Below are 26,042 nucleotides of genomic sequence, written 5' to 3' on the forward strand. Positions count from 1 at the left end.
TAATCCTAACTCCTCGAAAATAGTTAATATAATATTAATCTATATATTTTGCATTTCTTAATTTTTATATACTAGGGAATTTTCTCTTATATACTTTCCCTCTAGTTGAATTTCCACGATTTTTTCTTATTGTCCGTCATTTTAGGCGTAACGAGGATTAGGCCAAACGAGGATCCATTTTTCGCCTAAAATGGTGGACACAAATCTTATCATTTATCTGTCACAAAAGTGTCAGATAATTGGTTAGGCGAAACGAGGGTTAGGCCAAACGTGGCAACACGGTTTTTCGTGTGTATATTAGACATTTGCTAACTTGAATAGTTTGATTCCATATTTACTAGAAATGAAAGTTTATAGGTAATACACAACTTTAAGATTTTTAAAATAAAGATTGGTATTTCTTTTGGTTGGTAGCTCACAGCAGGATCTAAAAACAGCACGGTAGCTCAGAAGTTTCATAAGTTTGGCGACCACTGATCTAGACTGTAAAGGAAAGAATGGCAAATGAAGCATTTAGGATAGAAGAAAACAAATGAAGTTCGTTTCACACTGTAAAGCTATTGTGGACTTCCAAATCATGTGAATTGAATGTTGGAACTGAAAGTGATATAAGCCATATATACCACTTCTTGTTTTATTAGAGTAGTGATGGGCACTTTGGTTCTTTTTTTCGGATTTGATTCCTTTTAGTCCATCCCAAAGAAGGATTCGTTCCTTCAGATCGAATCTTTTGCTTTCGTTAAGTCCCGGCATGATTCCAATTTTTTTTATTTTTCTATTTGATTCCTTCGAACAAGAGTTCGATCTTTCTTCTGAATCGAATCCTTTGGTTCCAATGAATTGAATAATTCCGAGTTCCCACATGGTTCTCCAATACGATTTCACCTTTCAGCTAAAACTAGTCAATCCAGTTTTATCAACTGAGAAGCTATTACAAAGCTGTTTTTTTTTTTTTTTTTTGGGCAGGAGAATCAAGAATAAGTAACGGTGTCATGTTTCGACCATGTTAGTTATATTCCAACAAGGGGCCCAGAGACAAAGAAGAAAGACAAAATTGTTTCGAGACATAGGCAATAGGTTAATTGTATGCTTCTTCGTCATACAACGTCTCCAATTCTGAAGTATTATTATTTTTGTCCGCTTGTACCCATATTAATTCATTAATTGAATCATTTATTTGTTGTTTGGTTCCGTCAACGGAATCGTGACTCAATCCGTCAACTATACCGAGTGAATCAATCTTTTTATAGTTCTGAGTGAATATGTCTTTTGATTTCGCCAAAGTCATTTTGGCTCCTTTCAGCCCTATTCGATCCTTTCATCCCACTGAAAGATTTTTTTTTTTAAACGAATCGTTCCGGAAATAGTAGGATTAAAGATCTGATCAGAATATTTTCAATAAAAGAAGAAAAAGAGAGATAATACTTTTCAAATGTAAGTAAAGTAGAAGTATACAAAAATAAACAATATTTTTCATTTTCGGTAAATAACTTTTTATATTATGGTTTTTCATTGTTTATATTTTGAATTACGTACACACACACACACACACACACACACACACACACATATATTAAGGGGACCAAAGTCCCAAAGTCTTTTAAGCGCTTAGGATCTCTGATGGTCTTAATACGGTCCTGCTGAATCTATAAACCAATTACCGATCGAGAAACATACAGTTATCATCACGGCAAAATTGAGAAAGAACTAATATACTAGTTAAAACTTACGCATAGTCATAATAAAATTGTCCTTCATTTGATGTTTATTTAGTTTGCAATTTAGAAATTAGATTTCTGGGCTTTCGGCATCTATGGCCATTTAGTCCGTCACGTATAAGGAATAACGTCCCTCGGCGAGCACACTATTCGAGCAAAGGGAAGGAAGAAAGGATTGGGGAAGAAAGGAAGGGGCTTGGGACCTGTAAGTTAGTGACCACCCCGTCATTTGCCTGGTGTGAATGAGGAAAACACAGGAAAACCTCATTCAGGATGGCTTGCCTGAAAAAGCTTTTCACACTATTTCGACGAATGCCCCTATCAGGAATCGAAGCCGGGATCGCTCGCACCGAAAGCGAGATCGTTAGCGACTACTCTACGTGGGGCCACTTTATTTTGTTTGGTTGAATTCATAAGATATACATATTGAGTATATATTGTAATGTACCATGTACTTGTGCTTACAAAATTTTACACATGTTTTTGTTTATAAACAAGCACCACGTACACCTTACGATGGAGTACTACACCTTAACGTTGGAAAAATGAAGGAACGGGAGAATCTCGAGGAAACCCACGCACACGGTGTTTGTCCACCACAAAGTTCACTTGGCGCGACCTTATGTTGGAATACTACAAGTTGCAGACAACGGAGACATCAGCGACATCTATAATCACATAACGACGAGAGAAGAACTGTGTCATCGCTTCTCAGATCGCCTATTTAACTGAAAAGATTTTATGGACATCCATCAGTTTTGACAGGTTAAATTTCCTTTGCGGGCTTGTAGTGAAGCCTAGAAAGTATCTACCCTAACCCAAAGACTTAGCTTGCAATGAAGCTAACGGTTTCCTTCTCCTCCTGACTTAGTGGAACCTTGTAAAAAAAAAAAAAAAAAAAAAAAAAAAAAAAAAAAAAAAAAAAAATGTTTCTACTTCTGTAGAGCAACAAAAAAGCCCTAATCACAACCCGGCATGGCTTGCAGTAGAGCCTTGTCGGAACCTACCACCTCTCTGCTTGCAGCAGAGCGACGAGCGTTCTACACCTCCTCACGTAGTTCGCTACCGCAAGATCTTTCCCAAAACCGTCTGGTTAATAAAAAACTCTATTCCTACCTTTATAATAGATTTATAATACAACCCGGTAGTAAAAAACAATTCCAAAGTATAATTTCAAAGCTCTACGTACCCCTATACAGGAAAAATGTTACATAGTGTAGGCGCCGGGTATGGATCCCGGAGTGTCCTCGTAATTGGATTTTCAGGGAAGTCCAATGAGAACGAAAAGTTTTTTTTTTTTTTTTTTTTTTTGTCTCTCCACGTTATAGAGACGTTAAAATGACATTTTTATGATGTTGAAACTATGTTGTTGCTTGCATTGTGCTCACTTAAAAGAAGACCACGAAATTGTGATCCATAGAAGATAAAATTTCATATAAAGAAAGATTTATTCTTATTTCCAGAAAAAGAAAGTGACAAAGAACTTTCTTCTGAAATCATTTTCTTTCGCTTCAAAAGCTTATCATATATTATTTATTTATCATTTTCAAGTTAGGATATCTAGAGATCTTTTAAAAAAATACGAAAAAAAATTCTTGGTTAGAATTTTCTTTCTTTTTGAAATAGTATAAATAAGTAGAAGATTTTTCACTTAGCAAAACTTTTCATTTTTAGTTTTTCTCTAAAATACATGTTCCTGACTTTCAGATATTGCTTTTTGCTGTCTGATTTTTTGAACACTCTCGTATTGTGTTGGTTTTGAAACAAGTAATAATACAAAAAAAAAAAAAAAAAAAAAGAACAGACAACAAAAAACTTATTTTGCTCAAAAGAAGTTAACTCTTCCCTTTTGTTTCTTCATTTATCAAAGATTTTGCTTTTCACGTAGATTTTAAAAAGGTTTCCAACTATTATTTGCTTTAAAAATCTTCAGGTTTATTTGTAATATATTTGTGGTGTGTCTGATCAAGTTTGAATACATGTTTCAGTCACATTTATTGTATGTAGACGCGCAACTGGGCCAGGACCGTGACCTGTTTTATTCTCTTGTAGTTCAGAAGAATAGATCTGTATGGGATACTTGCGAGAGATGTAAGGAATGATAGGTTAAGAGTAAGAATTGAAAATATCACGTACATATAAGATATGACCAGCCATGACAAGATATGCCTCCTCCCAAATCCATTAATACTGTAGAACAAGATAATAACACACATTAATTGGTAGCTGCATTAGAAGTGCTTATTACGATCTACAGTAGTTGTTTACTTCAAAATATATTCGATTTCTGTAAGTTGGCAACCAGTCCAAGTTGACCTCTTTCCAATAGAATCGGTGGTGGCCAATACAAATTTCTCTGTATAATATTACGTGGCAAAATCTGTCTACAAATTCCCTTATTACAGATCTGGTAAAAGATTTTGCGTTGACAGTTCGAATAGGTAGACATGGATATGGCTAAAGGTGATTCAATATGTGCCTGAGGTGTTTTATGACGTGTTATTGCTAATATTCTTTCAGGTTGCATATCTTTCCTACCATATTCAAAGACTTTTATATAGTAAATATAATGATATAGATACATTGAATATGCGCCTTAGACTTTACACAACCCGCTCTTCAAAACTTTTCTTTCCGGTTGCATAACGTCTTAAAATGACATTTCTGGTTTTACGTTACACTATTACGCTCTTTAGTCTAAAGAGGTCTGATGATTAATGAGAGTGATTATGAAATAATTGGTGGAGTGAAAATATGGGAGGAAACGAAAAACCCCGAGAAAACCGACACTCAAGATGTAGTCTAGTAAAAATTCACACGATTCGGAATCGAATAAGAGGTGAGCGCTTTTCCACTGACTCACCGTGCCCCCAAACCATAGAGGAGTGCAGAAAACAGGCTTTAATGAAAGACAGTTTTCAGAGAACATTATTATTGTTTTGGTTTCTAATTTATAATCTTACTATAACAAAGATACTGTAATTTGTAGTGTGTATACGTATATGGAGATAAGAAAGAGGAAATCGATGACAATAGAAAATTAAGATGACAAGAATAACGAGCGGAATGAATTTTAGAAAGATAGAAAAAAAATATTTTGAGGAATTCAGTGGCAGTAGGAATAGACCGTCTAATCTGCAGGTTGTTTCAAAACAATACCAACAACGTTTGGGAGATGATTCCTTACTCGAAGATAAGACAAAAGGTATAGACCAACTTTTGTGCATAAATCCGTCATTTCAGAGTTATAAGGCTGCCGAAAATATCAGAAAAACAAGAAGCATGCGTTGGTATTTACAAATATAAACCACGTGTAGGATATAATATTATATAAGGACTTCAAGAGTAATTCTTGAAAGGTTTATTAAAAACGACAAGAAATTGTATGTAGTGTTGCTTAATCAAGCGTTTGATTTGGAAATGTCGATGGAAAGTGAAGTTTGAGTGCAAGGATCGAAAACTTTTACAGATCTATGAACCAACAGAAAGGAAGAAATTTCCAAGGAAAATGTAATTGGAATAAGAATTCCTCTGGTTTGTTTCTCTCACCATTATTCTTTAATATCTATCTAAAAGAGATAGATAAGGAGGATTTACGTAGGAAATATGGTGCTTCGCTAGAAAGAAAGATCATGTGGATTGACGAGAACTTTTTTTTTAATTTGAGCAGAAAATTCACATAATCTGAGACAACTTCACAAGAAACTATGAAGAATATGGCATAGCCAGTCGCGTATTTACGATTTTGTTTCGGGGGGACGTTTTTAACTTTCGAGGGGGAGACTTTGCCTGGAAATGTGAAAATTCTGCAAGATAATTTATTTACTTTACTATAGTAAGATTTCGGAGGGGCTTAAGCCCGAAGCCCGCCCCCCAAATACGCCACTGGGTATAGCAGATACGAATTGAAATTTCTAGTTTAATGTCCGACGATTATCCTGAAAGGCTAAGGAATATAATTATGGAATGAAGTGCTGAAGTGAAGAAAATGGGAGGGAACGGGAGATCTCCGAGAAAACACACGTACATGGAGTTTGTCTACGACGAAGTTTAGTTGACGCGGGCTGAAATTGAACCAGAGGCCCCACACACCAGAAGTGAGAGTAACAGATATGGAAGCATATGTGGGATATGTGAAGAACTAACCTTTGAAAAGTTAAAGCAACAATGATTGGAGTAAAGCTAAAAACTAGAATAGAAACTCAGAAATTAAAAACAAGGGTCTATCAGTCTGGACTAGAGATGTGAGTCGGGTAAATACCCAGTGGGTAGGTAAATAAAAAATGGGTATTTACCTGGGTATTTACCCTTTTTGTATTTACCTACCCAAAAAATGGGTATTTTACGAAAACTCAATTATTATGAAATTTTAAGAATAATTAACCATACGGTGACTTTTTTCTGTATTTTATTAATTACTGAAATTGTTACAAGTATTACACTACGGATATTTTACACTAAAATGCATAATCCCTTAGTTTTATAGAGATTTTTTCAGTACTTTGTACTATTGCAGGAGTACAAGACCTGGCAACACCACAACACTGGTTTGAATATCAAAAAGGAAAGATAATCGTTGCAGTTGGTCTTTGCCTTCAATACTAGTCTTGTACTGTGCTCTGACTTCTGCAAAATGGGATTGCATGAGTTTATGTCTAAACTATATTCTTTCACTGTTTTTTCAACAGTGTTTGAAGGACTAGAAATGTAACATGGGGAAGAAGGGTCATGCATGGCATTCTTTAAAGCGAAAAACAAAGGTGGTGTTTGCAAGTTCTGTAGTAAAGAATATAAACATGCGAATGTCAATAAAATGACAAATTATTTGAAAAAGTGTTTTAAGTGCCCAGCTCATGTGAAACGGCTTGAAGTACTTTTTCGAATACCGTTGCAAGTACACCACCTGCGAAAGAAACAGCTGAATTATTAGAAATAGACATTCCTAATGTTTCAGTGTCAAAAAAAAAAAAAAAAAAAAAAAAGCCCTGCACCTCTATCGCTGGGTTCATGTGCATTCAGTAAAGAATTCTACTAGTCCTCATTCAAGTAAATAATTGGGTTCTTTGTCACCATCTGTGAACCGCATGGATGCAATCACAAACGTAAGCTGCAAACAGTTTAGTATAGCTTAATTTAGTAAGGTGGATATTAACCCTTACGGTACCAAGGGGGTGTTCGTGGAACCCACAACCAATTGCTTTTCGGCCCGAACAAAAAATTCAGCATTGTCAGAAGGAATGTTAAGAACCGAATTCAATTGCATTTCTTTCTCAGTGGCTATTGGTTTACCTTTCAGAACCCTACAAATAGGAATGGGTTCACGAACCTCTCTCCCCGTTGGTAATGCATGCATATATATAAAATAATGTTACATATATTTACAGGGCAGTGTCCAATCGATGTGATAACGCCTGGGAAAAGAACAACCATCAACAAAAATATAATTTAACAAAGCCTTTGAATGAAATTGAGACTTGAATGAAATAAATATTTCATCCAAGAAATATAAGAAAATGTAATGCAAACGGTTCTATACCACCACGGACACCACAACAAAGATTACATTACATTACACTGAGTATTGTTGTTTATGTTTATTCTTTCCCAGCTGAGGTGCTTTTACCTCGATTGGGCACTATAAGTATACCTGGTAGATAACATTTTTTTTTTTTTTTTATTATATGACAGCTCACAGTGAATCTTCAGGTATCATCAAATGGGGTACTTACGGGGACCTAATGGCAACCTGAACCTTATATTCATGCGCAGGATGTTAGATTCATACGAAATAGACACCAATATCAAGTTTCACTTTGACCCAAAATGGGGATGGGAGTGCCACAGGCCACCAAATGGAGTCTCAGCGATTTTGGTGTCTTTCGAGTGTAATTTTTTATTCATTCATGAGTAAAACTGCAAAATAATAATGAATTGACCCTGTTCAGGTTCGGTGCAGGTTTGCAGACAGTTTTGACCATGGCGCACCCGCGGTACAATTGTGGATATTATATGTTATTCTAGGGTTAATGCGATATTTAAAACATATCTTTTCTCAAAGAACTTCATAGGTAAAGAAATCAAAACATTGAATCGAATTTCTTGAAAGAAGGAAATTGTGAGGGTTAGCTGTACATTTTTCAGACGAAGCCCTCGTGTATACCTATACATATATCTAAGTTTTAAAACATCGATCAAGCCAATCTTGAGAAATAATTCACATCACTTTTCCGATTTTACGTCATTGCTCATGAAAAAATCAGAGTTGAAGCATAAAAGATTAATGTCTCCTGGGGGTACCTACAAGGGGACTCACTTGTCGTCTAAAGATTGATTTGGGGCCAATTTACTATCTTACCCACCTATGCCCTTTCTTCACCAAGGTGTGAACGGCTTTTTAATTTAGATTCGTTTCACTAAGACCTAAAAAATGAAGAAATCATAGTATGACTTCAAGCCTTAGGTTAGGTGGTTAGGTTGTATACATAGAAATCGTATATAAACCCTATTTGTTTAACCTTAGGGTGACTTTAAATGTAAAGTCTGCGATGATTCCGAATTGTGTGATGATTCTGACTCTGATCTTAGAGTTGATTCTGAGTGGGACGGTAAAATTTGTGTTCGTTTTACAGTGTTCCAAATATGGTAGAGGTTAATTGCTGCTCTATACTGAATAAATTAAAGTATAAATATTACCTTCACTGAGTTACTATACAGCTTAACGTTGTTCATCACATTAATATTTTAAATATGCTATTCCAATAAAATGCTTTCACAAAGCATTAGTATTAGTGTTAAACCCCATTTAGTAAACACTCGAAAAATCAGGAATTCGTTATTTAAGTGTTTTACAAACTGTTATTCCTCATTTTATGGATAATTTTCTCTCAACGTCATATTTAGTAAATAATTTGATCGACCAATTCATTTTTAGTTACTTTGATTATTCTGCAACTTTCGTAATCATACAATTACGTCTACAGAATAGCAAATTGGGTAAATGTGTAATTTGTTTAGTTTCTAAGTATTTTCTAGGTTATTATTTACTACAGCCGAGTTTCTTTATTTTGATATAACTATATCAACAATTTAGTTGTTACAATGTAATTTCTTAAACCGATTAAATTTATTACTTCAGTAAACCAGGAGTAAAAGTTAAGTAACTCATTGGTATAATTCTTTGCATAATTAACAATTCAGTACAGCTAATTGCCTATAGATAAAATACCAAAAATAACATTATTTTGCGTGAAGAAAGTAACCAGCTGTATCTGGAATAGGCCTATCAGTTCAGTTTTCTTAATTATCAAAAAGTTGTTTTTCATCTCTACTATTCATTTTTTTAAGGTAATGTTAAAAATATATATGCATAATAAAATTGTTGCAAACTTTAGATCCTCAAAATAGGAAAGTAATTATTAATAATTTTTCGCCATTAATATATTTGGCAAACCAAAAGAAAAGGTGTAATAGAGATCCTATTGTTATTTAAATAGTTTAGTTAGTGTGATCATGGATGATTTGAAAAACTGAAGAAGGTATTGGAAGATAAAAAAAGATGCACCAGATTGAGAAAAATGGATAAAACAGTTATATCAGACACGAACCTAAGGAAGAACCTAAATTCCGTGTCATTAATACCAGGAGCTGCTGGTAGGCAGAATACTTAATAATAGTGATTGGTTTGGTGACAACTGACTTCACTTTTGTTAGTCATCGTTATGTTCTATCATAAATTTTATATTTTCGTGTTGGTTTGGTCCACTATCGAATTCTACCGCCTAGCTGATAGGGGCACACTAAGGTAAAAGTTCATGGGGTAGAATGGACAATTATTTTCCGCGAAGGGTAATAGAAAGAAATCTAGTATACGTAGAAAAAAATGATGGTGAGTAGCTAGGAAATCCGTATTTTGTTACTTAATAAATATCAAAGTCATTCTTTAATTACTAGAAAAAATTATTAGTTAAGTGGTTATTTAGTATTCCTGTCGCAGGTGATACAACTTACCATTATATTTTTCATTGACAACGATAAAATCCATTTATGGTTAATTGAAACATAAAATACCCACTAAAATACCCATTTTGGGTAAATACCCGGGTATTTACCCAGGGTATTTACCCGCTGAAATAAATACCCAGGTATTTTACATCCCTAGTCTGGACGGGCATCCTCCTATTTGTTTTAGTTTTAAAATACATTTATTAAATATGATACATGTCGTTTGATGTTTCCGTTATCAGACTCCAGTTACGTATAATACAGGCTGAGTTACGACCTGGTACGACCTCGTCCAATATATTTATTATTTTGCACTTTCGTCACACTAAGTACAGTGCAGTGATGGTATAATATAGACAATTGAGCACTGGATTGACGGCCATCCTACCCTCACTGGGCGGTTGATTCGTTAAGGTATATGTAACATACATTTCGATACTACGGATACATTTTTTGTATCCTAATAAAATATAGGCTTTGTATTATTATAGGGCACACCACTCTATTTTACGGACACTCAGATATGGAAACGAACAGTCTTTTTCCTCGAGCCTCACTCTACCCCACTGTTTTAGTATTTCCTTCATATCAAATATGAAATATTTTTAATTCATACATATTTCAGTAAGAAAATACTCTGTAATCTGCGATATAGCTCACTAGATAGAAAATCTCTCTTTCAAATAAAAAAGTTTTAGTCATAAGTCAGTGACTTTGAACCTCCAGATAGAGAAGTTGCAAGCTGAATTTAATTGAAATCTTCCTTTTTTCTCTGTGCACAATAAATTACTTTTTTTTTTTTTTTGTAGGAATCGTAGAAAACCTCCAATGAGCAAAACCAAACGCGGAGAGAGAGTCGTTTAGCCAAGCGTTCTATGCGGAACGTCTTCCTTTCCCTGATAATTTACTTCTCTTTCCTTTGGGGTTTTCATCCTTCGTTGTGATTTCAAAAGCTTCAAAGATAAAGAAACAAATGATAAAATTTTAATAACGAAGAATCGTACTTCGCCTTGCACTCTGTTTTGAGAATATTCCCCAGTAATTTAAACAATGGGTAAAGATAAATATTATCCTTAGGGACGAAAGTTTTTCTCAACAATTTTTATACTTTGTAGCATTAATTATCACAATTTTTGCATTTAGGTATGTCTCATTTATTTTTTAAAATCTAGCACAATTTTTTTTAAGTTATGGAACTTGTAGACGATGTATTTTTGGCAGTAAGGTGTATATCTAATACAAAAATAAGGATATACCTTGATTAAGTACACATTTTAACTAATGTATTCACTGAAATATAGAAATGAATGCAAAAATTTAAACAGTTCCTCTAACGTCATCCTTAGTTAAAGGATAGCATGCAACAAGACATTACCAATTCTTCTTTTAAGTTTGTTCTCCTGTCAGTAACAATCTTATTATACTTGGAGAAGAATCTCTCGGCATCAACATTCGAGACTGACAACCACATTGAACGTAACGAGCTGACAGCAAAAGATCTATGGTTAAAATTTAAACTGTTTAGCAATGATACAATGTCAACTTCCTTATCCACACTGTTGAGAACTTCAATAACTTTACTTTTACGTTTACGGTAAGCAACAGATCATAGACATTTTCACTACAAAAAAAAAAAAAAAAAAAAAAAAAAAAAAAAAAAAAAAAAAAAAAAAAAAAGAGAAATCTTTAAGTTTTACGTCCCACGCTTATGCCGGTGAGGCTAAAGGAGACGGTGATGATGAGTGATGAACGAAATGGTGGAATGAAGAAAGTGGGAGGAAACGGGAGAACTCCGAGAAAACCCACGCACACGGTGCTTGTCCACCACAAAGTTCACTTGGCGGGTGCTGGGATCGAATCCTGGACCCCAAGCACCAGAGGTGAACGCTCTACCACTGAGCCACCGCGACTCCACCACCAAATACAGTCAACGATTTAAACAGCAGTTGAGTTTAGTTGATATCTACATCTTTATGAAGTGAAACAGTTTCTGAATCAAATACCTCGCAGGCAGAGCTTTTTCGTAAATGCAACGTTTCTGAGTTAAATAGTATGGGAAATGCGCTTTTTAGTTATTATTAGCAATAATTAACAAGAATTCCATTTTTTTCGTTTTCATTCGCATTTATCGTAAGTACATAATGCCGAATTTCTAAAAAAAAATTCGCGATATTTTCTAAACGTGATATCTGGCTCTGAAACAAAAAGTTTGAGATTTCCTGAAACATATACGCATTTTTTTAACGTTTCGCACATATCGCATTTACGAAATAGTTTCGTCTCTACTTACCCTGTATTTATATTTATAACTAATGTATTTGCTGTGTACTGCATACAATTATCGCATGAGTAATCTAGATTTATATAGTGTTTCTATAATTGATACCCGTCATTTACAGACAAATAATCAAGTTTCATTATTCAGAAGTTTTCTTTTGCATTGGTTCTGGGGCTTAAAGGAGAAAAACGAATAAGAGAAATCTATTCTTTTAAAAAATGGAAGATCCAGGTCTTTTTACTAATATTATTAGAAAGTGTTGCCCTTCTCTTTGTAGGATGGGGGCAGATAGTTCCTCCCCTCCCCTCCCTCATAGCAGGCATCTTTAAAGATGCGATAATGGATTTCATTCTTAAGCTATCGTATTTCATCACTGACGATAGAAAATCTTCAAACAGGAAGACGTAAATTCGTGTCTGATTAGAAGAAAGCTCAGTTTTTAAGATACGTCATTAACGTTTGCGTGTCCGGTGCGGAGTCTGTAGTAGCTCTGCCACTGAATATTAAATATATGCTGGTGAGAAATGAATCAGATTAACGAAGTAATACAAAACTATCTTCCTTCTAAGCTTCGCTATAGCTTAAGAATTAATAATAAATCTGTGGAGATGTCAACACTGGTTCCTGCGCGCTGATGCTGAAGACGAGTCGGTTACCAGGACAACACTTGCGCGCAGGCCTTGTAGGAAGTAAACACAAGGGTGGTAGTGACTTTTTTAGGTGTTCCGGTGGCGGAGGCGAGTTCTGTCCGCGTCGCTCCTCCGACGGATAATGACGCCAGTGCTGGAGTCATTGTTTCTCTTGTTGTTGTTTCCGGTTCGTGTCTCGGTGACGATGGAAGACGAGTGGTTAATTACTTCTTCTCCCAACATCGGAAGCAATTTGTTACCGATGGTACTTGTAGTCTTTGCGGAACTATGAAGGAGTATCGCTCACCAGCCATGCTTTTCGCGGAAGCGGAACTCAGGTAAGATGACACGCTTTGACTTTTGATAGAGAAAGAAGACTTACTTGAATGTAAGTTGTACTCATTAATATTTTAACCTTGATGTTAACTTCCGAGGACATAAATTGATAGATTAAAATCTTATCTCTTTAAAATCGAAACTGATAGGATTTTTAAACTTCATGGTGTTGGCGCTTACATGAAGCTTTGGAATAGGTGATGTGCTGTCAGTACATTTATACCATTGTTTCTGACCAAGCCAAACTATGTGATTCAATAGTCTAAGTAGGGTTATGGCCGGCCGTATAATAGAGGATGCGTATTCGGTGCATTAATTCCAAAAGCCTTTGACTTCTTACTGTCTAGAAAGGAATATGTTACATCATAAGTCAAGTTCTTTACTGAGTGATTATAGACTAGTGATTAGTGTTCTTGCCTTGCAGTTGATTAGGTCCAGACTAATGCTGTTAAAAGTATTCGAACCTGGTGTGGAAGAATGGTATAATTCTCAACATAAGAATGAATATTACAGGACAATTACTCCTCCTTCTTCTGCTTTCATTTTATAATTACTTGTTATCAGAATAAGTGTTCGAATAATTATTCATTATCAGAATACATGTTCAAGTAATTTTACGTTATCAGAATAAGTATTCGAATAATTGTTCCTTATCAAAATAAGTGTTCGAATAATAATTCGTTATCAGAATAACTGCTTGAATAATTATTCGGTATCAGAATACGTGTTTAAGTAATTATTTGCTTTCAGAATAAGTGTTTGAATAATTGTTCATTATCAGAATAAGTGTTCTAATAATTACTCATCAGAATAAGTGTTCAAATAATTATTCGTTATCAAAATAAGTGTTCAAATAATTATTCGTTATCAGAATAAGTGTTCGAATAATTGTTCTTTATCAAAATAAGTGTTCGAATAATAATTTGTTATTAGAATAAGTATTCGAATAATTATCGTTATCAGAATAAGTTTTCGTTAGCGGAATAAGTTTGCAAGTAATTATTCGTTATCAAAGTAAGTGTTCGAATAATTGCTCGTTATTAGAATAAGCGTTTGAATAATTATTCGTTACCAGAGTAGGGATTCGAATAATAATTTACTATTTGAATAAATGTTCTGAGTAGTTATTCGAATAAAGAATACTGCAAGTCGAATTTTAACATTAGTTCAGAATTCATATTTTATTTTTGAGTTTTACACCCCACGTGTTTGATCTTTAGACTAAAGGAAATGATGAGAAAGCACAAGACATAACATCAAAACCCTGAACGGGACTTAAGTCCGCTACAAACAGGTCTTGCGATCGGCAGCCTAATGCTTCAGACCAATGATGGTCAAATGATGGTCCGCGGGCTCAATCAGGCCGGCAATTATGTTTCATCCTACCTGTGAATAAAACTTTAAAATGTGTCATTTGTTCCTTTCTTTTTTTTTTCTTAAAAAGGAACTCCGTACGTAACAAGAACAGCATAGCTGGCTTTCAAATATATTTGAATGGAGACTTGACGTTTAACTGTGAAAAAGAGTTTCTTTTATGTCTTGGTTAGCAAGTCCATTCTGAAAGGTAAGGATTTTGGTAGCCTACCGAGCAGATTCCATAGAGGTTTTGTTCATAGATTTAGTCCCTAATTTACCTAGATACACGAAACAACAAGCAGTATACACAGTCGTATAACGAAGGTTATTTACGCCCATTTAGCGAACCGTCGTCTCAGGGGAATAAGGAAGTGTCTTATACGATAAATTAGCCATCAGTGTCTTAACCGTACGTTGTCTGTCGATCCTGATTAAGGTTTTCTCCATTGTTTTTGTTAATTCCACCAAGCAAATAACGGGATGGTACCTTCAAATTCAGACGCTCTTCAGACTTCCTTTTCGTTTTTTGTTTGTTTATGATTCCAGTATAACTCGGATTCATGGATTATTCCTAAGAATTTGTTATATTAATTAATAAAATTTAAATAAATAAATTATTGAATAAATTCTGCTAAAGTTGGTAAAGAGAACCATGCGAAACGTTCATTTATGAATGAATAGACTTAACGTTTATAGTAAGGATTAACAAAATATAAACACGTTCTGCTAGATGTTTACGTAACCCGTAACTCTGATATGTTTTGAGGGTTGCATATTATCGTCACGCGAAATATTCATTTCTGTATGAATAGGCTTGCGTTTATGCTAAGGATTTAGATATAAACATGTTCGGCTAGATAGATGATTATAACTCTGATATGCTTTGATTGTTGCATATTATAATTACGCAAAACGTATATTTATGAATGAATATGCTTCCGTTTATAGTAAGGCCTAAAAGTATATAAACATGTTCGGTCGGACGAGCTAGTCACTCTATCTGTCTCATAGCAATAAATAAATAAATAAAACAGAATTATATAATTAGCTTTCGTTCTAAAGTTATCGTGTGATGTAACAGGCGTTAGGATTAGCATGATTCTAATAAGTTAGCAAGTAACTGTATAATTTCTTTACGAGTTCGGTGTGCACGGAAACTTCTGTATCTTGTGCACTGGAGATTGTTCTTGAGACCACACATTTCCGCTCTTCAATTTGACGTTCAGTCTTTAAGACCATTTCAAGGCCTGTACAACGTTCCACTGCGACCCTAAAATCGCATGATTGAACAAGATTTAGAATCATAGCTCATAACAGCTATTCTTGGACATGATTTGTATTCCTTAATTATTATTTAGACCTGCATTTTCATAAGTGTCAGGGTAATTTGAATTGCAACGGTCTGACCCACATCATTTGACAGCTGTCAGTTGATTCAAGTAAACGTGCAAGAGGTGTTGGAATTCTTATAATCAGATGTAAGGTGTTCAACCGTGAAAATAGTGTATTTTTTTGCAAAACAGCCCTACATTTTACAATCCTATTTCTATGAAGGCGCAAATATTGTTCAGACCCGTTAAGAAATTTGTACTGCTTATGGCGAGAATTCGTTATCAAAGGCAACAGCGGAAAGATGGTCTAGTCACTTTCGTTCTGGAAATGTCGATGCTCAAAATGATCCTTACAGTGAGCGACCAACCATAGCAAACGTGGATGATATTTTGGCTAAAAGTCGAGCAAAACTTGCACGTTAGCAGCCATGATATTATCAAAGATCTAAACGTCCATCATCATACAGAGTTAAACCATTTGGAGAAAGCTAGCTTCGAAAAGAAACCCTTCGTTTGTTTGCCTCAAGATCTGACTCAAAAGCATTAACTCAATTGAATTTCTATGTGGGTGTCTTTACTAAAATGTAAAGAACTCGAACCATTATTTGAAGCAGTTGATCATTAGTGATGAGAAGTAGTAACCTACGGTAACCATGAGTGAAAAAGATCGTGGCCGAGCGAGAAGTTCCATAGTTTGGGGCAAAGATTACACTGACGTCCAGGAAGGTTATACTGTTCATTTGGCGGGCGTGCAAGGGCATTGTGCATCACGAGCTATTGCCACCGGGCAGAAAGATAGATTCGGATCTGTACTGCCGACAGTTAATGCGATTGCACCTAGGAATTCAAAAGAAATGACCTGAGATGGTTAACAGAAAGAGTATCGCATGCCATGCTTACAACGCTAGACGGCATACATCTTTAGTGACCCATCAGAAATTGAGAGAACTTAGCTGAGAAGTTTTAATGTATCTAATGTATATCCTGGATCTGGAATAAAGATGCTGAAAATGTCCGCACATATAGCAAACTATCGTCTCAGGCGGAGGGAACAAGGAAAATGTCCCACAAGTATAACTTTTTTTTTTTTTTTTTTTTTGCCCTGACCCTCAACGTTTTATAAATTAGTATCATTGATCCGGAACGTAGGAACGCAACTAAGCCACAAGAAAAAGGATATAGCATAAATATGCATGATCTGTACACAGCCACTTTCCTCTCTTACACGCTGCTCCAGTGTTGAATTCTTCCCCTCGCCCGCTAACAAACTTGCTTTCCCATGTTGTCCGTAATGGGGCGTTTACACTTGGTCGATTTAGTCGCACTACTAAATCGATTTAGTCGCACTACTAAATCGATTTAGTCGCACGACTAAATCGACTCGCTGCATTTGCCACTAAATCGAAGTAACTAGGCCGAATCAGATGGATGGATGTGTTCAATTATTTTAACCACAGAAAATAGAACGTCTTTTAATTCAGTTGCCAGTCGATTGGTCGCTTTCGATCAACAAGCGATTAAGTTGAATTCCCGTTTACACGGTCGATTAAGTTGAAAATGACGTCAATTCAACTGAATCGAACGCAAATAGAACAAATGCAGTATACATTAAACATCGCCCCATAAGTACGACATTAACGGCGTTAGGCGAAACACTTACGTCTCATTCTTTTTTTAAAAGATTTTTATTGGGGTGGTTGTCCGAACTCGAAACGTATATAGAGACTTTCATAACCTATGGACCAACTATACAGAAAGGTTTAAAGAAGACAAAAATGTGAATGCCAATAATTACTACCAAATTTCTTTCCTTTCCAGCGGACTGTAGTAGATAGTGGAAAGGATCATACACTAGAAATTTTAATTTCGTCTGATAGATGTCATCCACGGGAGAAGTTTGGTGCGATGTTTAATGTATACTGCATTTGTTTCAATAATGGAAAATGGGACACAGATAGACAGGGGCGGATCCAGGACGGACGTCTGGGGAGCGGTGGATTGTAATACTGCTACTTAGAGCTGCTTTTAAGAGCTCCAAACTCTAGGATGGGTTTTATAAAATAAGATAGTTTCCTCTTCTGGGGGGGGGGCAATTGCCCCGATCGCCCCCCTGGATCCGCCACTGCAGATAGGTACTGTTAAAGCCACTGTTATCCGTAAAGGATTAACTGTTATCGAATTGACTCCATTAATGAACTCGGCTGATGTTTTAGCTATCTATTGAAACGAACAGAATTCAAAAATTCTCCTTTGCTGAAGAGTTATCGCGAGAAATAACGGAGAAACGGACAGACTGATAACACAGTCTTATAAGTCCCACTTGCATGGTACTAATAAAAATGTAACTTTATCATGGTGAAAAAAAATAATTTAATGTTTATCGTGACCAGTATTACATTCAAGTAGAGATTCAAGGTCTCGGAAAAAATTACGCTTTGAAAAAAATACCGAAGTTGCTTTCACAGCTTGAAGAATTGGATTCTTTATCAGGCTGTTGGAATTGAGTAAATATTTGATCTGCAGGATTTGTAGCCTTGCATTCGTTGAAGGATTGGATTCTTTTCAAAGTCTGAAACTTAGAATTGAGTGAATAGCCTTCCATTCGTTGAAGGATTGAATTCCTTAAAAGTCAGAGGCTGTTAGAATTAAATATATATTTGATGTGCATGGTTTGTAGCCTTCTATTCGTTGAAAGATTGGATTCTTTTCAAAGTCTGAAACTTAGAATTGAGTGAATAGCCTTCCATTCGTTGAAGGATTGAATTCCTTAAAAGTCAGAGGCTGTTAGAATTAAATATATATTTGATGTGCATGGTTTGTAGCCTTCTATTCGTTGAAAGATTGGATTCTTTTCAAAGTCTGAAACTTAGAATTGAGTGAATAGCCTTCCATTCGTTGAAGGATTGAATTCTTTAGAAGTCAGAGGCTGTTAGAATTAAACGTATATTTGATTTGCAAGATTTGTAGCCTTCTATTCTTTGAAAGATTGGATTTTTTTCAAAGTCTGAAACTTAGAATTGAGTGAATAGCCTTCCATTCGTTGAAGGATTGAATTCCTTAAAAGTCAGAGGCTGTTAGAATTAAATATATATTTGATGTGCATGGTTTGTAGCCTTCTATTCGTTGAAAGATTGGATTCTTTTCAAAGTCTGAAACTTAGAATTGACTGAATAGCCTTCCATTCGTTGAAGGATTGAATTCTTTAGAAGTCAGAGGCTGTTAGAATTAAACGTATATTTGATTTGCAAGATTTGTAGCCTTCTATTCGTTGAAAGATTGGATTTTTTTCAAAGTCTGAAACTTAGAATTGAGTGAATAGCCTTCCATTCGTTGAAGGATTGAATTCCTTAAAAGTCAGAGGCTGTTAGAATTAAATATATATTTGATGTGCATGGTTTGTAGCCTTCTATTCGTTGAAAGATTGGATTCTTTTCAAAGTCTGAAACTTAGAATTGAGTGAATAGCCTTCCATTCGTTGAAGGATTGAATTCTTTAGAAGTCAGAGGCTGTTAGAATTAAACGTATATTTGATTTGCAAGATTTGTAGCCTTCTATTCGTTGAAAGATTGGATTCTTTTCAAAGTCTGAAACTTAGAATTGAGTGAATAGCCTTCCATTCGTTGAAGGATTGAATTCCTTAAAAGTCAGAGGCTGTTAGAATTAAATATATATTTGATGTGCATGGTTTGTAGCCTTCTATTCGTTGAAAGATTGGATTCTTTTCAAAGTCTGAAACTTAGAATTGACTGAATAGCCTTCCATTCGTTGAAGGATTGAATTCTTTAGAAGTCAGAGGCTGTTAGAATTAAACGTATATTTGATTTGTAGCCTTCTATTCGTTGAAGGATTGGATTCTTTAAAGAAACGGGAATTTCAGTGGTTGATAGAAATGTATCAACAGAAAACGAACTAAAACCTAAAGCATATTTATCATATTTATCACCTTCACCAATCTGACCAATTTACCTTTCAATAACGATAACGATTTCACCATCCTGAACTCTTCACTTTTGGAGGATGATAACAAGCACACTTATTTTGTTGTGATCAGTATACGTCGTAAGAATAACACCATTCTGATCAACTTACGTTATGCTGATTAAACGGATGATAGTAGTAACAATAACAGAGATGGTTTCACTATGCCGATTACTTTAAGTTTAATAATAATAAGTGATACTATCTCAGCATCTCGATCAATTTACATTGTAATACTAGATACAGACAGATTTTCAGTATTCTGGTCAATTGAACAATGGAGCTAGAGAAAGGAAAAAATCGCAATCCAATATAGAAGAATAAATTAATGTATCAGTCGCCAGTCAGTACTTTTTCTTATATGTTGCTTTATCCTATAAAGAAAGGAATCGATTTCCGTTCGCCCTGTTTAACATTTTTTTGTAATTAATTTCTTGACAGTAGCTTCATATCTGATTTTGCATTGTAATAATGCCAATAGCTAGGATTTCCCTTAAGTATTCGAAATAAATGGCGACAAAATATCTTATTATGTATACAAACAGCTTTCTATCAGGAAATGTTTCTAACAAGGGACATCACCCAATTGTCCGGCTCCGATTTCAATGAAATTTTTATTGCTGATAGAGGACATGTATTCATTACTTGTGATGACAGAAATTTTTGCCATGGTGCATGTTTTCTATTTTTTAATAATTTTTAAAAGTTGTGATGTGGTTAATAGAGATTACTGCAGAAGTCCCTTACTACCCTTTGTAAACGGAGTGTTAATGAAAGAACAACCATGTAGATACGTATAGGGCCTAGGGGGAAGTCGTATGGTACGTATGACCTTGACGGCAGCCATCTTGAAATCCGCCATTTTGAATTAAGGTCAAGTTTTTAAAATGGGAATAGGGTAATATGATACATAATTTCGGGCTAGAATTTAATCAGGAAGACAATGGTGAAGTTAGTTTTAAGATGCGCTCATTTGGTGAAAAGTTACAGGCATATTAATGGTTTATACTTACTATGTGCGTAAGTCCCTTACCTCCGCTTCTAACTCGCATATTAATGATAATAAGTGGATAAAGGTTTCGGTAATACATATTATGCCTAGAGGGAAGTGATACGATAAGGGTATCATTGACGGCAGCCATCTTGAAATTCGCCATTTTGAATTAAAGTGAAGTTTTGAAAACTGAAAACTATAGCATGTGGCACCAAATTTTAATAGTAAATTTTTCCCAAAAGCCAATGGTATGCTTATTTTTGTTCTATAGTTAACCAGTATGAATTTATGACTCTTCTAATGTGCACGAAACGTCCATTATTCGATCTTTCAAATTGGCAACACTCCTAATTTTCATCGCATGTTTTAAGATTCCAACTGGCAATTTGCAATTGTTTCCATGGCTCATGTTTTCTAAATTTATTACATTTCTTTAAGAGTTGCGATTTGTCAGTTCATGAATAGTGTTGGGCTAAGCATCCAGTAATCTTTCTGAATCTTAAAACATGTGGTGAAAATTAAGAGTGTTGCCACTTTGAAAGATCGAATAATGGACGTTTCGTGCACATTAGAAGAGTCATAAATTCACACTGGTTAACTATAGAACAAAAATAAGTATATCATTGGCTTTTGGGGAAAATTTACTATTAAAATTTGGTGCCACATGCTATAGTTTTCAGTTTTCAAAACTTCACTTTAATTCAAAATGGCGAATTTCAAGATGGCTGCCGTCAATGATACTCTTATCGTATCACTTCCCTCTAGGCATAATATGTATTACCGAAACCTTTATCCACTTATTATTATTGATATGCGAGTTAGAAGCGGAGGTAAGGGACTTACGCACATAGTAAGTATAAACCATTAATATGCCTGTAACTTTTCACTAAATGAGCGCATCTTAAAACTAACTTCACCATTGTCTTCCTGATTAAATTCTAGCCCGAAATTATGTATCATATTACCCTATTCCCATTTTAAAAACTTGACCTTAATTCAAAATGGCGGATTTCAAGATGGCTGCCGTCAAGGTCATACGTACCATACGACTTCCCCCTAGGCCCTATACGTATCTACATGGTTGTTCTTTCATTAACACTCCGTTTACAAAGGGTAGTAAGGGACTTCTGCAGTAATCTCTATTAACCACATCACAACTTTTAAAAATTATTAAAAAATAGAAAACATGCACCATGGCAAAAATTTCTGTCATCACAAGTAATGAATACATGTCCTCTATCAGCAATAAAAATTTCATTGAAATCGGAGCCGGACAATTGGGTGATGTCCCTTGTAAGAATGAACCAAGATATGAACCGAATATACCCCACAAATTACTTTACTAATCGTTTTTTTTTTTTATGCTAGCATTTCTCGCGTGATATAACTAGTTACTTATTTCAGAAACATAATGTAGAAATTCGAATGTAAACACATTGGACTCCTTGTAAAGTATACCAAAACAAATCATTCCTTGCTATTAAAAATGTGTCAACAGAATACAACCTAAGAACTTAAAACAAGTTTGTCATATTTATCAGCTTCGCCATTTTGATCAATTTATATTGTAATAATGATAACGGGAACACTTTTTCCATCCTTATCAATATATGTGGTAAGAATAACATATACAGTTTCACTATCTTTATCAGTTTACGTGATAAGAATAACATACACAGTTCCACCATCCTTATCAATTTTCGTGATAGGAATGACATACGCAGTTACACCATCCTTATCAATTTACGTGATAAGAATAAATATACAGTTCCATCATCCTTATCAATTTACGTGATAAGAAAAACATATTCAGTTCTATCATCCGTGATATCATACACAGTTCCACTATCCTTAACAATTTACGTGGTGATAAGAATAACATACACAGTTCCATCATCCTTATCAATTTACGTGATAAGAATAACATACACAGTTCCATCATCCTTATCAATTTACGTGATAAGAGTAATATAGATAGTTCTACCATTGTGGCTAATTTAGTGTACTTGTAATGACAGACATAATAATGATGTATACACCAAATACAAAAAAAAAAAAAAAAAAAAAAGGCAGGTAAAAGTGTATATATTGAATTGACGAAAGATTCTTTTCAAGTGGATGAATGAGTTCTGGCACTACTGTATATGTTGACAGCGTGTTACTCATTGATTGGCCACGCATAAAGAGATCAATTTAACATTCAACTTTGTCGCTGTCAATTGTGAACAGATCTCTTTATAAATACAAAGCACTTATATCGATCTACTCCTTGACAACGTGTGTTGCTGTTGGAAAATCCAAGAAAACGAAAGTAACTCAGAAAATACTGAACTTTCTGCCATTAAACTGATTTTTGTCGTGAAATAAATGCAGTTTGAAGTTACACAATCTCCAATTAGCAGCAAAATCTTACTTTCCAGAATAATTGTAGATAAGTATCAAGTAGTACGTTTCCCTATTGCGTTAAAGAAGACATTGTAGCTCAGTGGTAGTGTGCTAATCTCTTACGTGAAGTGTGCTTGTTTGAATAATAAACCACGTAAAGTTTTGGTGGATAATATCGTATTCGAGGATTTTTTTCGGAGTTCTCCCGTTTTATCCCAGATTCTAATCCCACAAATTATTTCACCATCATTGATTTTTATTCACGAGTGCTCCCAGGTGGGCTTTAGGCCGTAGGTTTCACCCAAGAGAGTTTGAGGGAACATTTTTTTTTCACTGAAAATGATATAAACGAAGTTATATCTCGAGTGGCGATGATATTTTTACGAACTTTAAATTCAATAAAATTTAGAGCAAAAAGTAAATTATCTTAGTTTCGGTCACAACCAATAGTCACACTATCTCAAAAGTTGTCCTCTGCCATGATCCCACATTAATACAATGCGACCATCTATGAATATGAGGACACGCGAAAGGGGATAACAGGACTTTGTGATCACTCTGTACATATATATTATTGACTTTTGTCATTATTCCTTCTTCTGTTACTGTTCAAAGTAACGTTAAGTGTTAGTTTCTCTTTAACATTCAAGGACTCTCTTCCATTGCGTAAATAAATTAAGGCTAGAGATCGGAGCGAAAGAAAAGACAATTCTGAAGTTGAATGAGGAGAAAAAAAGATAAATAAAGGGATTACGGAAACGAAGACATCATTAACAGAGTTACAATGGCGTCGTAGCAGCAATATCCCAACAACAAATTGAAAGTTCATTCAACTCCTTCCTCTGTCAGAAGAAATAACCAGATGACGAAAACAGTTTACTAAGTTTTCTTTTACTTATTTTTAACGTTAAGAAGTGTAAGCCGCACCAGAGTCTTTGGTTTCTAGAAATTTAAAAAACAAAACATTTGATAGAAATATAAATCGACTTTGAGAAAAGCTCAGACAATAATCAAAAACCACTACTAAAGAGTAGAAAAAAAAAATATATATATATATATATATATAAAAAACACTAAATGATTACTATTGCGAGAGAGAATCCATTGAAAACCGCTAAAAGTGTCATTAAAAATCTGTTTTGTTGTCTATGCGTTTGAAAATTTGCAGACACAGTCCTTGACAAGGATGTTATAAAATAGATTATCTGCCCATATATATATATCTTCCTATTACTCAATGAAGCTATAAAACAACCGAACATCGGCACATCTAATTGGTTACTCTTGTTTCCACCATCGTCTGATTGGCTGCTTTCGTTTCCGCCATGAATGTTGCCTCGAAGCATTGCAATCTTATTGGGTAGAGTAGGGGTGGCGAAACTGTGACGTATAGCTTCAAGATTTTGTTATAAAGGTAGTTTCTCTATTTTTATAACATCGTTGGTTCTTGATGTCTTTCCGAGCTGATACTACGAAGCAGTGCCGGTAGATGGGGTTGGAGTAGACTAACAGTTGATTCAATATGGCGTAATCTGTACGCAGTTACACCAAGGAAGAACAGCATGGAGTTATGCGGTTTTTGTGGAGTGAAGATGTTAAACCGGTTGATTTCATCGAAGAATGAAGACGAGATATGGGAACGCCTGTCTGCCACAGCGAAAAATCTGAGTGTTACTAGAAATTCACAGAGGGTACGACTTTGTTGACCGATGCTCCCCGTCCGGAAACCGGCGTGTCACCCGGATTGAAATGGCTTCCTTGCGGAATATGAACTTCGGTTCATTGCAACACATAGTGCATATACTTAGTACCTCTACAGAAAAGTTTCCGCCAGGTGGGTTCCTCGACAGCTGACACAGGAACTGAAAGATTGTCAGGTGAACACATGTCAAGAGTTGTTGAGGAGTTATGAAAAGTAGGGTGAGGATTTTCTAGCTCACATTGTCACCGGACATGAAAGTTGGAAGCATCATTTTCAACCGGAGACGAAACATGCAAGCAAAGAATGTCAACATTCTTCTTCGCCAAAACAAAAGAAATTTCACAGCCAGCTCACTACAGGAAAAATCAGATTAAACTTTATTCTGGGATAAGAATGGTCCTATTCTTTAATACTACATGCCCTCACGCACCACAGCAACTAGGGCCACCTACACCGATCCTCTCAAGAATCATTTGAAACCAGCAATACGCATAAAGCGAGTTTAAATTAAGATTCAATCGATTTTACTCTTCATATCTTGTTTCAGACCAATCTCACTGATCTTGTTAACCAATAAAAATAATCGAAAAAGGAGTATCGTAACCTCCAATAGTCATGGCTGTAAGCATAATTGCCGTGATTGTGCGGGATTATAAATAAAAAGGAGGATTGGGAGGAACATTTGTATTTTTTTCCGAAAAGACTGCTTTGTCGCTCATTATCTGGAAGTCTTTTGCAGGAAATAATTCTATAGGGACAACGAAATTTGTTTCCACTGAGCCTCACAGTAAGTAAAGCTGATCCTGTTTTTAAGAGTATAGATGACCCACGAATAATTAAACGGCTAATTGGACAGCTATGTCCAGGCTTCCAGTAGTTACTCAATTATCACGAGGTGGTATTATTGTATAAGTAAAACAATTAAGGTTACTAATTGGAAGTATGGGCTAAATATTGTATTTATTCTAGAACTTTCGTTATGTCAGTTTTTCTTTTTTTAAAAAAAATAGAAAATCTAAAATTATAATAGTTTCTTACAGTAATACTATTTAGAAGAAAAGTACTTTCGTACTATGCCATCTGTACGATAATGCTATTTATGCGTGATCTCATTTCTATTGGTATACTCAAAGTGAATTGCTGTCCTTCTTCCATATGAGTTTCAAATAGTATTACTATAAATTGAAGCGAAATATGTTTATGGTATGACAATTTCTGATACATTTTCTCTTTCGTCTGAACGTTTTAGCTTATTGTAGAACATTATTCACTTAGAGGGTCTGAATTTAGTGTTACGCACTTGCATTCTCAGCTGCAATAAGAGCAATGTGCAA

General features: G+C 35.0%; 1 protein-coding gene across 2 annotated transcripts in view; it reads left to right on the forward strand.

The window, feature by feature from the left end:
* The window catches only part of LOC145692895 (calcium/calmodulin-dependent protein kinase kinase 1-like), a 1,130,736-nt gene that overhangs the window by 438,463 nt on the left and 666,231 nt on the right, over window positions 1-26,042 (forward strand). Inside the window, exon 1 of one of the 2 annotated variants that reach the window (XM_081768449.1) lies at window positions 10,832-12,964. The exons of the other annotated variant lie outside the window; for it this stretch is intronic. Within the exon in view, the coding sequence (XP_081624575.1) occupies window positions 12,915-12,964 (50 nt within the window). The 5' untranslated portion in view covers window positions 10,832-12,914. Of the gene's footprint in view, window positions 1-10,831; window positions 12,965-26,042 lie in introns of those variants that run through there. 2 annotated transcript variants of the gene reach the window in all.

The sequence above is a fragment of the Thermobia domestica genome, chromosome 8 (assembly GCF_964235325.1).
Source record: "Thermobia domestica chromosome 8, izTheDome1.hap1.1, whole genome shotgun sequence".
Lineage (NCBI taxonomy): Eukaryota > Metazoa > Arthropoda > Insecta > Zygentoma > Lepismatidae > Thermobia > Thermobia domestica.